General features: G+C 36.2%; 2 protein-coding genes and 1 non-coding gene across 3 annotated transcripts; 2 read left to right on the top strand and 1 right to left on the bottom strand.

Annotated features, from left to right (window-relative positions):
- Positions 1-2260: 2260 nt before the first annotated feature.
- Positions 2261-3670, bottom strand: LOC137725150 (large ribosomal subunit protein bL34c). The gene is made up of 2 exons (XM_068463741.2): positions 3332-3670; positions 2261-2713 (listed from the first exon to the last, which is right to left on the bottom strand). The coding sequence occupies exons 1-2, from the start codon at positions 3531-3533 to the stop codon at positions 2457-2459; spliced, it is 459 nt and encodes a 152-aa protein (XP_068319842.1). The 5' UTR covers positions 3534-3670; the 3' UTR covers positions 2261-2456.
- Positions 3671-3747: 77 nt separating this feature from the next.
- Positions 3748-3820, top strand: TRNAA-UGC (transfer RNA alanine (anticodon UGC)). The gene has a single exon. It is a non-coding gene; the product is annotated as a tRNA-Ala (tRNA).
- A 6096-nt stretch (positions 3821-9916) lies between these two features.
- Positions 9917-15115, top strand: LOC137725495 (protein trichome birefringence-like 38). Its single transcript, XM_068464202.2, has 5 exons — positions 9917-10427; positions 10796-10958; positions 12355-12530; positions 13017-13175; positions 14334-15115. Exons 1-5 carry the CDS (start codon positions 10132-10134, stop codon positions 14623-14625), a joined length of 1086 nt encoding a protein of 361 aa, XP_068320303.1. The 5' UTR covers positions 9917-10131; the 3' UTR covers positions 14626-15115.
- Positions 15116-15665: the final 550 nt, after the last annotated feature.

Raw genomic sequence — 15665 nt, 5'->3', positions numbered from 1 at the left:
CTGTGGCCAAACAACCCGTCTCCGTTGCAATTGACGCCGGCGGAGCAGCATTCCAGTTTTACTCAGGTGGGATCTTCACAGGAGGTTGTGGAACCGATTTGAACCATGGTGTTGCTGTGGTAGGGTATGGGACAGGTGCTGATGGCACCAAGTATTGGTTAGTGAAAAATTCATGGGTTCGAGGATGGGCGAGGGTGGATATGTGAGAATGCAAAGAGATGTTCGTAGTAGGCAAGGCCTTTGTGGCATTGCCATGAAAGCTTCTTATCCTACAGCTTGAAATTAGTAGCAAATTTTATGAAATTATTTATTTTGTCAATATTCATCTGTGTTCTTATTAATTAATGTGGGGTTGCATCACTTTTCATCAGGAACTTTATATAAGCCCTTCTGCTAGAAGTACTGATTTTATTGTAACATACAGATTTTTTTATTACAAATTCATGCGTTTTCTCATAAAAGTGCTTCAACGGCCCGAAAGTGATCTTAAGATTTTGTGCTAGACGTAGTCATAAGAGCAGTTTCAGTGTGGAAACCCTCCTCCCAGGCAATACACTATTTAATCCACCTAGTGAACAGTAATTGCCCTTAATGAATAGTAATCACATTTTGCATCTCCACCGTTGCACTTGAATAGCTCTGGCAATGGATAATAAAATATTAATTTTTTCTCATCCAATCCATCAAACATCTCATCACCCTTTCCCTTTTTTTTTTGTTTGACCGGTTCTTCTTCCTGTCTCTCTCTCTCTCTCTCTCTTTTCTTTCTCTCTTTCCCTTCTTCCCCTCATTTACGTTTTTCCCTCATTCCACCATCATCATCTCTCGTCTTCTCTGCTTTCATTCCCTCCCTCCTCGGTTTCTCCTTCTTCCCCAATCTTTGTCTTCCTCTCCTCTTCTCTGCTTTCATTCCCTTCCCTCCCTCTTCCACTTCCCTTCTCTCTACATAGCGGCAATCCGATGATTCTTTTTTTTTTTTTTTTAATTTCTGGTTTGATTTATTTGTTGCCGATCGAATTTGATCCTATATGCGGTAGTTTTAGAACCGCAATTTTATTGGAAATTTTAATTTAATTTTTTGAAATTGATTATGCTTAGTTGATGTTTTTCGTTGGAATTGAGGGTTTGGGTGTGTAGATCCAGGTCAAATGAGGGGAAGGAGGACGGGGAGATGCAAGGTCGGCGCATGCACCGATGCCGCACATTAGCCACACGTCACACAACCCTCAGGCTCTCGGGCTGTCGATTCCTGCCTGGCCTCTCGCTCGGGCCTGCTCGGGCTTGCTCGCCAGCACATGCTGGACTTCATCACTCGGGCTCTTTGGCCCTGTTCCTGCGCCTGTCCCTCGGGCTGGAGCACACGGTGGAAGTGCTCTAAGTGAGTTTGATAATCAAACCCTACTTTGAGCCATTCCAGAAGCAACCCAAATTAAGTTCATAACACTTATTTTCATACATCAAGACTTGCTCCGATTAGTACGTTGTATCAATAACATTATTTTCAAGTAATTACAAAGTTTCAAAATCAGATATTACAGGATCGTATGCGTATTTATGTATGTATACATACTCTTCTGCATTACCATTATCGCCAATAAGATCCGATCGAATGCAGAACCACATCATGTAATATACAGTGTACCTAAACGAGCAACTAAGGAGATGAATGCGAGTGCAACAAGTTAAACTACTAAAAGTGGAAAGGACAATGAATCTGACTCATTTGTGTTCTTTCCTGCATTTGATTTGTTGTACTTTTATGCGCAAACGAATGCAAATGTTAACAAAAGTACCAAATATTACTATCGTAGGCGAAAACGATATAAACAATATCAAAATCAGAACACAAGAGATTAACGTGGTTCGGCATAAAAGCTTACAACCACGGACAAAGCACGACGAGAAACTTTCACTAAACTTATGTAAACCTAGCCAGGTATGATAAAACTCGACACGACGCGCATTTATCAAGTATTATATCCAGAATTTGTAGTGAAAGCAATGAAGTTAGCGATTAGTGACCTAATACTAAAATTGTGTTTCATCACAGTGAAGCAGAAAATGAGTCAATCCACTTATTTTTCAATTTTTCCAATAAACTTTCGAGATCTTATAAATTGAAAACAGATATTCTATACATTCCATTTTGGTATTGATAAATTTAATGACATGTATAGGGCCGCGAAAGACGTAGGAAGACTTGGAATGAGACTGTAAGAAAAAATATATGAAGTACTTGAAGCTAATGGAAGACTTGTCGTAAAACCAAGCACAGTAGTGTTCTAGGATTCATACAAGCAATCTCAAAAATTAGCCTTTCCAAATTGAACAATACAGAAGGTATCATGAGAAATAAGTTTGAAATTCTGCCATTGTTCACAAGAATAGGCTATTAGACATCATTACATTACATGCCATTGCACTTACCTAATCAACTGAACATGAAAAAGGCACAATCAAGCACGTTTTCCACTGCTGGGATTGCTCTTCGTGCAGAGGACCTTCCGCCCCTTAGCACGTCGGCGCTTCATCATTGCTCTCCCGCCAGTTGTTCTCATGCGCCTACGGAATCCATGAGTTCGAGCCAAGGATTTCCTGGACCTACTTCTCTTGGTTAGACACAGGGCAGCCTTCCCGGCCCTCACCACTAAGCCACAGCCTCTTCTTCTTCCAACCCCAACACTAGAGCTCAAATCCAAACCCAAAGATAAACCTTCAAATCAAAAATCAAGCTCTAAGCAATTCAAGGCCTGAAGAAATATCCTTTAACGAGCTCTTCAGCTTAATTTTCAGAAACCAAATAAAGACGCCAACTTGTTTCATTACCATGGAAGTATCGGCATCCTGCGACCGACAAAGAACTCGCATTCCCCTAAACAACACGTATCAAGTACCTAGCTAACCAATTCTATCTCCAATTCACTACGCTGTAAAGCATCTTGTGATTGGCAATCGAAGTACTTACATTGCTAAAACTACGGAAATCGTAAGCAAGAAATTTACTTTCATGAAGCCAGAGTACCTAACAAGACAAAAAACTGAGCAGAATTCAAGTAAACAATGGAATGTGAAATGTACAACCTATTAGCTCATCAAATTCAACCTAAATGAATCAACAAAAATAAAACCCACAAAAAGCTAAGCCACCAAAACCTTACATTTCAACTTAGAGACAAATTTCAAGGAAAAAGCATAAATTCACCATCTTAGGGAAAAAAAAAAAAAAAAAACAAACACCCATTTCCAAAAATCACCCAAAAAAACAGTAATAATACTTCATCCATCCATTTTTTTATCCAGAGTAACAGTACCACAATTGAAGGTAAATTACCTGAGAAGGCGGAAGTGGAAGCGATAGAGGAGGAAGAGATGAAGGAGCAGTGAAGCAACGGGGAACGCGCGGCGGCGCCACCGCTGAGAGACACGGAGCTCTTCCTAGTTGTGGAGCCGGTGAGGAATGTGAGAGAAGCACAGGGTGTGGAGGCTCGAGTGGAAAGGTACGGCGACCACGCCACTGCTGAAACTGAAGCCATTATTCCTTTTGCCTTCTTCTGCAGTTGTTGTAGTTCTGCTTTCTTCTTTTTTTCTGTGTTTCGTTATCGCCAAAGAGGAAGAAAAAGAAGAAGATGAGTTTTCTGTGCCTTCGCCTTATCCAATCCACTGTCTGTAGATTTGGTTTGGACCCTTTCGAGTCCTACCGAATTTAATAATCTACTTATATCTTTATTTGGGTTCAAGTAATCAAATGGGGATGTAGCTCAAATGGTAGAGCGCCCGCTTTGCATGCGGGAGGTACAGGGTTCGATCCCCTGCATCTCCATCTTTTTCTTCCTTTTCTTTTCTGCCTATTGTATTTGTGCTAGCCTTTTTGGGCTTCTAAGTTTTAAGTTTTGGATAAATCACAAGTTTATGGGTTAGGCCTACAACATGTATTAAAAGCAGGTATTAGGGGATTTTTTTTTTTTTTTTTTTTTTTGATACAGATAATATTTTTACACCAATGACTGAGAAATGAATTAGTATTGAATTCATCAGTTATGAGATTCAAACCTAAAATTTCTTACATAAAAGTGAAGGTGAATTCTGTTTGTGACATACAATGTTCTAATATACGTTGCTTTATGCCACGTCAAACCGATGGGCACTTTTATGTTGCGTATTAGACTAGAGAAATATATATAAACAGAACTTGGGGACACTAAACAATATATGAACCACGATTTATTCCCTATAAATTATTTAGTCGAAGAATGCAGTAAAGTTACAAGTTTGCAATAAATCAACATACTAATTATTACGAGACAGAAACAAGAGAAAGAGTGCAAAAAGAAAAAGCGGAATTGTAAAAATGAATCTCATCAAAAAATGTCCAAAAAGAGTGGGGTACGACAACAGAATCAGTAGGTACTAACCACTAAATTAACAAATGTGGATAAGGCAAACTACTAAATTAAGGATAGGGAACCTTTCTTGCTTGAGGAAAACTTAGATGAGCTATATATTTACCTAATCACTAGATTAGGATGCATAATGTGATATTTGGTACTCAATTATTTGCTTTAGTTTAAGAGACTCAGAGAGAGAGGTCAATGTCAAAATTCCATATATTCTGATACAAAAATGGTGGGTGTGGTTTTGCAATATGGGCATCCACCGTTCCTTCCAACCGAGACATAAACCCTCTAGCTGCCATAGAGGTCTCCCAATGTCTACCACTACTTGAAGTGGAAACCAAGCAAATGCAGGCTCCAAGTTCCGCATGTGGGATGGAAAAAACCAATTTATATGAAAGGGAAATCAAGTGGGACTCCATTTGTGCGTTTGCCCAACTTGTTGCCAACCCTAAACCACCTTCAACGTTGGCCAGAGTTTGATCCTCTCTGTACCAGTTCACTAGTTCTCACCCACTATATACCACCTTCTATGTCGGGCTGCAAAAGTAAGTGTGACTGTAACATCGTCATACAATGTTCTATCTAATCACTTATATTATAATACAATATATATGTGATGGTTTGAAAAATGGTTGGTTTTATTCAAACAAAAAAGAATGGTTGGCTTTATGTACGTGTCTTCGTGTATCTTTGGATAATGAAACCATTCAAAATAGCATATAGTTTCATTCGGTTTGATTTTTTGTCAAAACCGAAACCAAACTGAAATTACTGTTTGGTTCAATTTTCTTCGATTTTTCTCAGTTCAGTCCAATTTTGGTTCAATTTTTTCGATTCAGTTATGGGGTTTAGGTTCTTAGATCAACTTGTCTAATTAATGATTCTTATCCACAATTAACGCACAAAAAGAATGTGTTAAATTGTTAATCAATGTAAAGTGGGGGTTTGCAAGCAATACCTTGGTCATGAAAGGCTGCTGGTAGTAGGGGTCCCCGAGCACAAGTTGTGCAAGCCAACTATACAAATCCATGATCTCTCCGCTCTCTCACTCAATTCTACAAAATCCGTTCAAAAGGGTGCCTTGCACTCTTCTAATTGAGAAATGTTATTTACATTATCTCAAAAGCAAATTCAATCGAGTGAGACTTCCTGGTACTTGTAACGTTTCTTTTTTATTGTTTTAAAATAGACTCAAACCACAACATAAATTTTTTTTAAGGTAATGATTTTCACACTTCCAGTTTCTCCTTTTGCATTTCTCTCCTTATTTGTGTCCCTTCTTTTCTATTTGATTCATTCAATTTTAAAATAATAAACAATAAGAAGAGTGCAATACGAGAATATAGAGTGAGAATATCACTTCTAGAATTTTCAAGTGAAACTCAGGTGTCAACAACTCTTACTTGAGCTTTCTTATAAGAAAGTATGATAACATTAATCTTCTTTTTAAGTGGTATCTACGAAGTATGGATACAAATATGAATATGATAATACAATACGACACAACACGCACGACAATATGAAAAAATTCTAAAAATTAAGATACGATACATCATAGATACGGCAAATAAATATATATATATATATATATAGCAATTAAATATACTATTTGAAACAATGATTCATCATTCAAATTCTAATTCTAAATTCATTTGAGTTGTTAGAGAAGAAAAGTTGAAAATCTAATCCTCTTTATATTCAATAAAAGAAGTGTGAGAGTCACATTCATCGTTTTAATTAGAGGGAAGCCCTTTGTATTCATCAACTTTCAATTATACTTGTCTCCTATTCATTTTCAATTCCTCATTATCTTATTTTGAAAGTGAATGTATCCTAAAAGCTGGATACGTTTATCCTAAACATGGGACACACGTATCCATCAAGACAAAGTCGTGTCCACTGACTATGATACGTATCCAAAAAGTACCTAAAAGTATCAAAGAAGTATCGTATCCGATCAAATGTTAGATATGAAATACACGACCAAACAGAAGTATTGCATCATAAGTGGCATGTAATTATGCAAAGATTGCTACTTGCCAAGTCGGTTGCGGGGTTAACCATTTTGAGATGAACATTTGAAATTTCTTGGTTAAGATTCTTAAGACACAACAAATCAAAGATGAGAGACACAAAGCCCCCACCTATACCAGTTTTCATCATTAAATATGTGATTGGAGACATGTTTTTGTAGAGTGAGGTTGAAGGCACTAGTCCAGCAATGACCATGAAGGTTCTAAAAATCCATTTTCTAATCATACCAAGACCTTTTCTTGCATTTCATCTTCAACTTTCTCAAGCTAGGAACCCACCACAGAGAGCTCTTTCAGCTTCCAATGGCAACCAATTCTAATCCACTACTCGTGTGAGAGTGCCATTTCTTTTCTCCCATTTGTTATTGGTTATTGCTGCTATTCATCACTTACTCAGGATAACGTTAATGATTGTTGGAAGGACCAAGGCATCACCATGACCAAGTCTGTCATCATCACATCATTTCAAAATGAAGATTCCAATCAACTTGAAACATTATAAAATTGTCGTTCATAACAAAAAAAAAATCTCTCGAGTTACCGAATAAGATGCAAAATGATATATAATCGGAAAAACAAAATAGATAGACACGAAGAAATTCCCTCTAGATGAAAAATTTAGAGGTTGATTATTTAAGTAATGAGTTTCCAAGGACGAAGAATTTAGCTTTTGAAGCACTCTTATTAATGGAGGATTTTAGAGAGAGCTTTTGCAAGCACCTTCCAAGGGACCCCACAATGGACTATTTACCTACTGCATGTCGTGGCATAAGAAATTAAGTTGTGGGGTCATGGAACAACATAGGGTGGGCCCAAACTTGGGAAATGGGGTTAAAACACCTTTTTTAGAACAGAATGTTTTGAAATCTGGGCCACAAACTCAGAACCAAAGTGTAGTGGTGGGCCTGGCTACCAAGAGCTACCTGATATTTTTCTAACCAAGTTTTCTATCTTTTGAAGAAAAGTCTAAAACAGTTAAATCAAACCCAGTACAGTGAAATGAATTACCTAACGCCAAGGGCGATGACTAGACCAGCATGTGGAGCCCACCCTTTTGTTTCACTCCCTTGGTTGTTTCGATTTTCCAATATTCCCTCTTGTGCTTAAATTCATCGAAGAATTTAAGATCATCTCCAACCAAAGGTTATTAATCTTTGAATTTATACAAAATTTATCTCTAACGAGGGACTAGAAAAAATTTATTTCTGATGCTGTAGAATCTGGATTTATCTAAGCTTAAGATTGTAACCTTTGTGGTTCATATTTTAATGAGATAATAGTGTCGTGTGCTTAGACAACATATTCTTTCATGCATAAAGAAAAACCAAACCTAAAATATCGAGTATAGAAGTTGGCTCCTTTTAGATTTGGTTTTTCTTTTTGCATGAACGAATTATTGGAAAAAGAGGGATTGAGCTTATATAAAAAATGTAAAAAAATAAATTTTATGAATAAATAGAATCAACGATACAATAAACATGGATGTCTACACCAGAATTAGCTTTTGTGGTTGAGTAGTATCAATTTCACTACAAGATTTATGAACGAGGCTTGGCCACCTTGAATAGTGCGAGCCACATGCGGGAAGATTTGCACATACGGTTTTTAAGGGGATAGCCGGTCGAAAGATCGGCAGCGCCCACCCGACTAGAAGGACTGAGGAATTAATAGAAAGCATACGTTGTATATATAAGCAAACACACTATTATCTCAAGCCTAGATAAATCCATATCAAGCCGCATTAGAAATAAATTTATTTTAACTTGCCATAAATTTGTTTTATTTCAATTAAATGGGATTCTGTTTGCTACCAACGATCCAACATAACCTATTTCAACAATCTTTCAATTGTGCCCTTACTTATATTTGATAAAAAAAAAATTAATTAATTAATTAATATAAAAAATATTTCCACATTTATCTCCCCCAACATGTTATTTGTAAAGTATCCTCAATTATTTCATCATGCCGTTTATGTTATTGTATGGTTAATTTGATTAATCCCCTTTTTTCCTCCCATAATTGATATTTATATCATTTGATTTTACCCTCATAAATAAACACCCTATTACTTCTAATCAATTCCACATTCTAAAATTTAACTTTTGATCAAATTCTCCTCCTGCTGGCGATAATCATTCTTTTGGCCTCCTTGTTTTAGCATGTCGACAGTTGCTTTTAAGATCTTGGCAATATGATCTTCGACATGATATCGAAAAAAATTTTTGTGGCAAATACTTAGCAAATTATAGTCTTAATTTAGATTTAGGTAATTTTTACTTTAATAAACAAGAATTAATAAGAATGTTCAGAAAGGTAAATAGATATGTGAAAATCATTTCTCTTGTATAATTGAGAATATAAGAAAGAATACTCTTAAGAGCAAAAAGTTCTAGCATGTAATCGAAAATATACAAATTAATATAATATTAATCACGTAATGAAAGCTGTAGTCATTTGAAACTATACAGTTCAATGTACGAGGATCCCCTTAAAACGCAAGCAAATTGACAAAAATATATTACATATTTCGGAGAAGGATTCTCTACGCTCCTAATCTCTCAACCATTTCATACCCTTCTATTTGAACGGTCACCATTAAACTACGTCAACATCTTTTATTAATTTTTTTTTATAAAAATAATAAGAAAAAATAATACGTGAGATGAAAGGATAAAAATAGAAAGATAGAGAATTCCCCTTCGCATATTTAATAGGGCTACACGTGATTTTTGACCCATGTGATGGTCAATTTTGCAATCTTGAGAGTACGCACAGCACACAGTGACATTACACAGGTTTTCATGCCCGTGAGTCCGTGACCATGCAGACCAATCACCGATCGGATGTTCAAGAAACTTTTCTTATTCCAACAACTCCCCTGTTAAAATACTCTCTACCCATTCTACCCCTCCAAACCCACTATTTTCGAATCCTTCCAAACTTTTTCCCAACTCATCTCAGAAATAAAAATAAGTAACATAAAAAAAATTAATCAATTTTAATAACAACTAGTATTACATTTTAGTAGGTTTGACAAACAGATCGTATTTGTCGTGTTCTATTTTAATGATGTCGTATCAAATTCGTTATTTTAACGTGTTATTATCAGGTGACTCAATCTTTAATAGTCATGTCTGGTTGACGAGTCATGCAAAAAATTATCATGCTTAATATCTAGATCTAAAAACGATATCTTAACAGTCTTAAATGGGTGATTTTGATAACGACCTAATTCATTAACAGATTGTTAACATATGACCTAATAACAACTCGAGTCGTTTAATTAGATTGACTAGAAATTTGTTAGTTTTGTACTTCTCATATTGGGTTATCAGATCGTGTAAAAAATTACTAACCTACACTTTAGCGGTATATTTTTTTATTTATGATCTCAAGTTAACTTACATAAATGATATTGATGTATGATATTTTACGATATTGTACAATAACATATAATATTAGTACTTGAGTTTGATATATGATTATAACCGACACATTGCGTGACTTCGTGTAATCTGCAATGTCAGTCAAGTAAAATACTTTTGCATAAGAGAATATCAATCAACTTCAATATTTGACATCCTCTGGCTCTAACTCTAGCCATGTGAACAGCCGAAGCCAAACCTCTCCTTCCTGAAGTCTGAAATTTTACTATAAAATAAACCCCACATCCCACATTTCATTCTCTCTCAAAATCCCAAATGGGTTTCAAGCTCCAAGCTCCGCTGTGCCTTGTAGCTCTTCAAGTTCTGGTCTTCTTCTCAGAGGAAGCAGAAGCAGCAGAACACAGCCATGGCAGCAGCTTGAGAGTCCACAGGAAGCAAGTGAGCGGCTGCAATTTGTTCGAAGGCAATTGGGTTTTTGATGCTTCTTACACGCTCTATGATTCCGCCAGCTGTCCCTTCATAGATCCTGAGTTTGATTGCATCAAGTATGGCAGACCTGATAAGCAGTTCCTCAAGTATGCCTGGAAGCCTGACTCCTGTAACTTGCCCAGGTACACATTGATGCTACGTTTGGTCGGTATCATAAATTCTCTATGCATGACGACCATTTGATATCATTTTTGTAAAATTATTGCTCTAAAACAATCGAGAACTGTTATTAACGCTTCAATACCGTCATACAACACTCCTCCATGGTCCATACTAAAATAAATAAAAAGAGGGATGTGCATGATGAGTACTAATCTTCTTTAACTGATAGCGAACGCGTGCCACCACCAAATCACGGATGGTATTTTTAGCCCTCCTAACCAATACCCGAGCTTTGCTGAAATGGAAAAAAACCAGTAGATTAACGTTTAACAACCTGGCTTAAAGAATAATATTAGTTGTTTAATTATTATTGTTATTGTTGAAACAGGTTTGATGGGGTGGATTTTCTGAGGAGGTGGAGGGGAAAAAAGATAATGTTCGTGGGCGACTCACTGAGTCTAAACATGTGGGAATCGTTGTCTTGTATGATACATGCGTCGGTGCCAAATGCCAAGACCACCTTCAAAAAAGCCTATTCTGTGAGCTTTGAGGTGAGAGATTTTTCACACTTTTTTATCTCTCTCCCTCTCTCTCTCTCTCTCTCTCTCTCTCTCTATGTGCATGTTTGTCTCTTTGTAATTATTTGTCTTCCCTTATTATTATATTTTTCTCTTGGACCCTTTGTCTCTTTTTCCAACAAGTTGGGCTCTTTTTTACGATTTTTTAATATTTTTGGAAGGTTAATTCTCCGTACTCTGCTGTTCTCCACTGTTGTATTCATTATATATATATATATATATATATATGTATATATGTATATATGTATATATGTATACATCTGTTTAATTGTATAGCACTCAGGAAGAAACTTGGACATTCGTAAGCCAATCACATACTACCGTGTTAAAAATTTAAAACTTTTAACTGATTGATTTAAATTATTGTAAAATTTTTAAATTTAACAGTGCATGATTGATTTAAATTACTTTTACAATGACAATTTGTTGCAAGTTTTGTTGGTTTAGTATGGGCAAGGAGTGAAAAGACATGGGCTAGTAGAGGTTGTTCTTGTTGTAACAAACTATAGGTGATACCAATAAAAGATTGTTGTGGGGTTGGGTGGGGAAGACAAAAAAGTTAAAAGACAGACTTTGTCCTCCTTTGTTTCCCCCCCTTCATTGTCCTCTAAGTTATAAAATTTATATTTTTCCCCTTTGGTTTATGACTAGGTAAAGAAAAAGAAAGGGAAACGGTTTTCGTACAGACAATTTCTCTTCACATACTCCTTCCGTTTTTTTTCTCCAACATTCAAATTAAGCAACTCAAAAGAGAATCAAAGGCAAGAGGAAAAACGAAAGTTTGAAAATCACTACCTAAATAGAAAAAGCATATAGAAAACCATAGAAGTGAACTAGAAAATGCAATCAGATGAAACTCCGGGCACATTTTGTTTGAGTTGGATAACTCACTAGACACTAGACATAATTTCATACCCTTGAATTAACTAGGCAAAGAACTGAAAGTCGGAAAGAGGAGGGATCTCCCACCACAAAAATAAATTATATGAGGACTTCAATTTTCATCGTGTTCGTGTATTTTTTTTGTTCATGTTCTTCTACATTATTATTTAATTTCCACGTAGATCATTAAAAGCCATGAAGGTTTACAGGCTGTGATGAACAACCAACCAACCTGTAATGGACCGCTTTGTTCAATAATCTTTCTGCAATGGGGTTTCAAAAATTTAATTTATAATTTGTCCTTGTTGAAATAATATGATCGTGAGAACTATTTAAATTTAATTAAAGCATGCATGTGGGTAGCTTCTTGTAGTATTATCACCACCCTTATGATTTAATTAATTTAATTAATGGTTTAATTATTACAAAGTCCCAGGCATACAAATTTTAATTTTAATCCCAATTATAATTGTGTTATTATGTGCAGGACTATGGAGTGACTTTGTTTATGTTCCGGACACCATACCTTGTAGATATAGTCAGAGAAAAGGTTGGCCGTGTGCTAAACCTAAACTCCATCAACGCCGGAAATGCATGGAAAGGGATGGACGTCCTGATCTTCAACTCTTGGCATTGGTGGACCCACACCGGCAATTCTCAGCCGTACGTTTCAACCCATTACCTTTTTTTTTTAAGTTGCTAATGCAAGTTATTGTTGATCGTTGATGAACCTGAATGACTATTAAGTTGTTTATGCATAATGGGAGTCGGTGAGTGGATTATGAGTGGCTGCTAGTCATTCATGAATTTTAAGTGATTATTAGTCATTGGTTTCCCACAGTTCAATAACAGCTCACTACACTCGAGCAAGTGGGCAATGTGGGAATGACTATGAGTCGTTCAAACATTTTGAGTCGTACAATGTATTAACGGCTCACAGTACCTGTTGAAATTAATGAGCTATGGATCGTGGATGGATGTGAACCACTTATGCACTATAAGTCCCAAAGTGATAGTGAATGATCAAGGATGCACCAATGGCTCATAGCCCATTGCGGATGGGCGACTAAGATTTAACATAACTTTTGTTTGTCCGAGATGTTGTATTTGATCTGATGTTTTATGTATTGGATGGCTTTTGTTGTGCAGATTTGATTATTTTCGTGATGGGACAAAACTGTACAAAGACATGGATCGTTTGACAGCATATTATAAGGGGCTTTCCACATGGGCTAAATGGGTTGACTCAAATGTTGATACTTCAAGAACCAAAGTCTTCTTCCAGGGCATTTCTCCAACACATTATCAGTAAGTAAAAACTCACACTTGCAGATATAATTTACAGTGATTATGTGAAAGTCCTAAGATGAGTACTAATTTAATCTAGAGGTGTAATTAGGTTCCAACTTAAAACTAATTCAAATTGTGATTTAAATTAACCAGTTATGCAAACTAAATCCTACACAAATATTCTGTATAAATATAAAGAGTGCGCACATGATGTATGATTTAACGAGGCAAAATCCATCACTGGGAAAATCCTTGGGCTACCAAGCCATGAAGCATTAAGAAAGAAAGAATACATAAAGACTTACAAAAACTAATGAACTAGACACCCATACTAGTTGGCAACTTTGCTACTCGATCTTTCTTTAGCCTTCGAGTTGAAGTGACACGTCACTAACGCAGTCTTCAATCATCTTTTTCTTGAACTTTGCAAGATACTAACTCGATCATGCAAAATGTATATATGATGAAATGTTTGTTGAAAAACAATCAATTACGAAAATCACAAGGCACATTTTCATAATTGACATTCAATTAAAAACTCAAATGAAAGCAGCATGAAAAATAATATTTTCTCTTAAAAACACATGCGGTCTATAACACAAGATAGCAACGGTATAAAAATTATTTTTCTTGCTCAAAACACAAAGCTGCTACCTTTCGATTATTTTGTCAAAAAACTAATATTCATGCACACTTTCTCCAAAGACCTGACATCTCATTATAGGCAAAGATCACCGTATCGATTAAAACAAGATAAGAACAGCAAACCATTTCAACATCCAAATAAACTATAGTTTTATTTTGAAAGCATGCAATCAGATAAATCCCACCAACAAAAGATGTGTTTTAATAATAAATGTAGAAAGGACAACTCATCTTAAAGAGATAAAACACATAATGGGTAAGAGTCTCATCCCAAATACAATAACATGAGATATCTGATGAATGTAGTTGGATGCGTGCATGCAAATGTACTTGAATAAGTATCTCGTTTACGTAATATCTTTGCGATCGAAGTGTGAGAAACATCCTTAGACTTAAACATTACAATTGAAAATATGTAACAAATCTAAGCTATTATAGACTAATACATTTTGTCAAGAATTGCCAATTCTGCACTAACATTATGCAACTTTAATCATAATTAACAACGTTGTTATTGTATTGAATTACCAGGGGAAAAGAATGGAATTCGCCAAAGAAGACTTGCTCAGGAGAACTTGGACCGTTATCGGGATCAACCTACCCAGCAGGGGCACCTCCATCTGCTGCTGTTGTCTATAAGGTGTTAAGCACGATTAAGAAACCGGTTTACTTGCTCGATATTACAACACTCTCGCAGTTGAGAAAGGACGCTCATCCCTCAACTTATAGCGGCGATCATTCGGGCAATGACTGCAGCCACTGGTGCCTGCCCGGGTTGCCTGATACCTGGAACCAACTCCTATATGCAGCTCTCATCATGTGAATTGTGAAGTTCAACACTGAGCAACAGTTAGCAACCATTTTTAGTTTGGGAAATGATTCGCGCGCTCACATTTTCACCTTCCTCAATCCTCTCTTTGTTGTTGCCCATTGATTCTCCTTGAATTTAATCAATCCAACAGCTAGAAATAAGAGGACTGAAGAGGGAGAAAAAGACAGCGCGGAAATCATTTTCCTCTAGTTTCCTTTCTTTCATATTCACATCGATTGGTAAACAACAATAAGGTGGCAAAATCAGTTGTAACTATTGTTTTACCGAACTAGAAGAATGGTTTCGAGTTCGTAGATAGACAAAGAACAGATTGAAATCCAAATGAGGGTGTAAGTGTGCTTACAGAAAGCAAAAAATATTCAAGTCGTAGAGAGTAATTGACTAGTTCGAACTTTCTTGTTCATTTGCTCTGTGATCTAATTGAAGAAATGTACATATGGAAATTTCCAGCATTGTGATCAATATAATTTCCTTTAAAGCTCTTGAATGTGTGAAGATACTATACTGGTACAAGAGCAACAGAAACACAGTATTTCGATCTGCAATTCAAGCCAAAAGCTAAAGCGATTTCAAGAACCTTCAGTGTGTTCCAAATGGAGATCAGAGATAAAAATAAATAAAAAAATAAAAACCAGATGATAACCAAATATGAACACAAATTTAGGATTTTGTTGGAAGAAATCGTCGGTAGCATCATATATCTTCAATTCCATATATAAATAAGCATGAAATACCAAGCATTCGGCGATTCGTCAAATAATCATCAGCCACAAAAATGACAGGAAGACAGCCCTCGGTACAGAAAAAAATCAAAGATATGTTGATGGATCCTGCATTTCCTCTCATGGATGAAGACACTGATGCACCAGCCATGATCCTCCTCGATGGGTTCGTTGTCAGTACAAGATAAAAAGGGACCAAATGTAACCCAATGTAAACTGCTGCTTTCACCATGTAGCATTCATCAGTCTTATTCCCAAGCTTGAGCAGATGTATTTTTCTTTTTAAATATGGAAAATTTAGTGTGCTAT

Source organism: Pyrus communis, chromosome 5, assembly GCF_041283825.1.
Source record: "Pyrus communis isolate YQ-2024b chromosome 5, ASM4128382v1, whole genome shotgun sequence".
Taxonomy (NCBI): domain Eukaryota; kingdom Viridiplantae; phylum Streptophyta; class Magnoliopsida; order Rosales; family Rosaceae; genus Pyrus; species Pyrus communis.
This window is presented reverse-complemented; position numbering and strand designations above follow the sequence as displayed.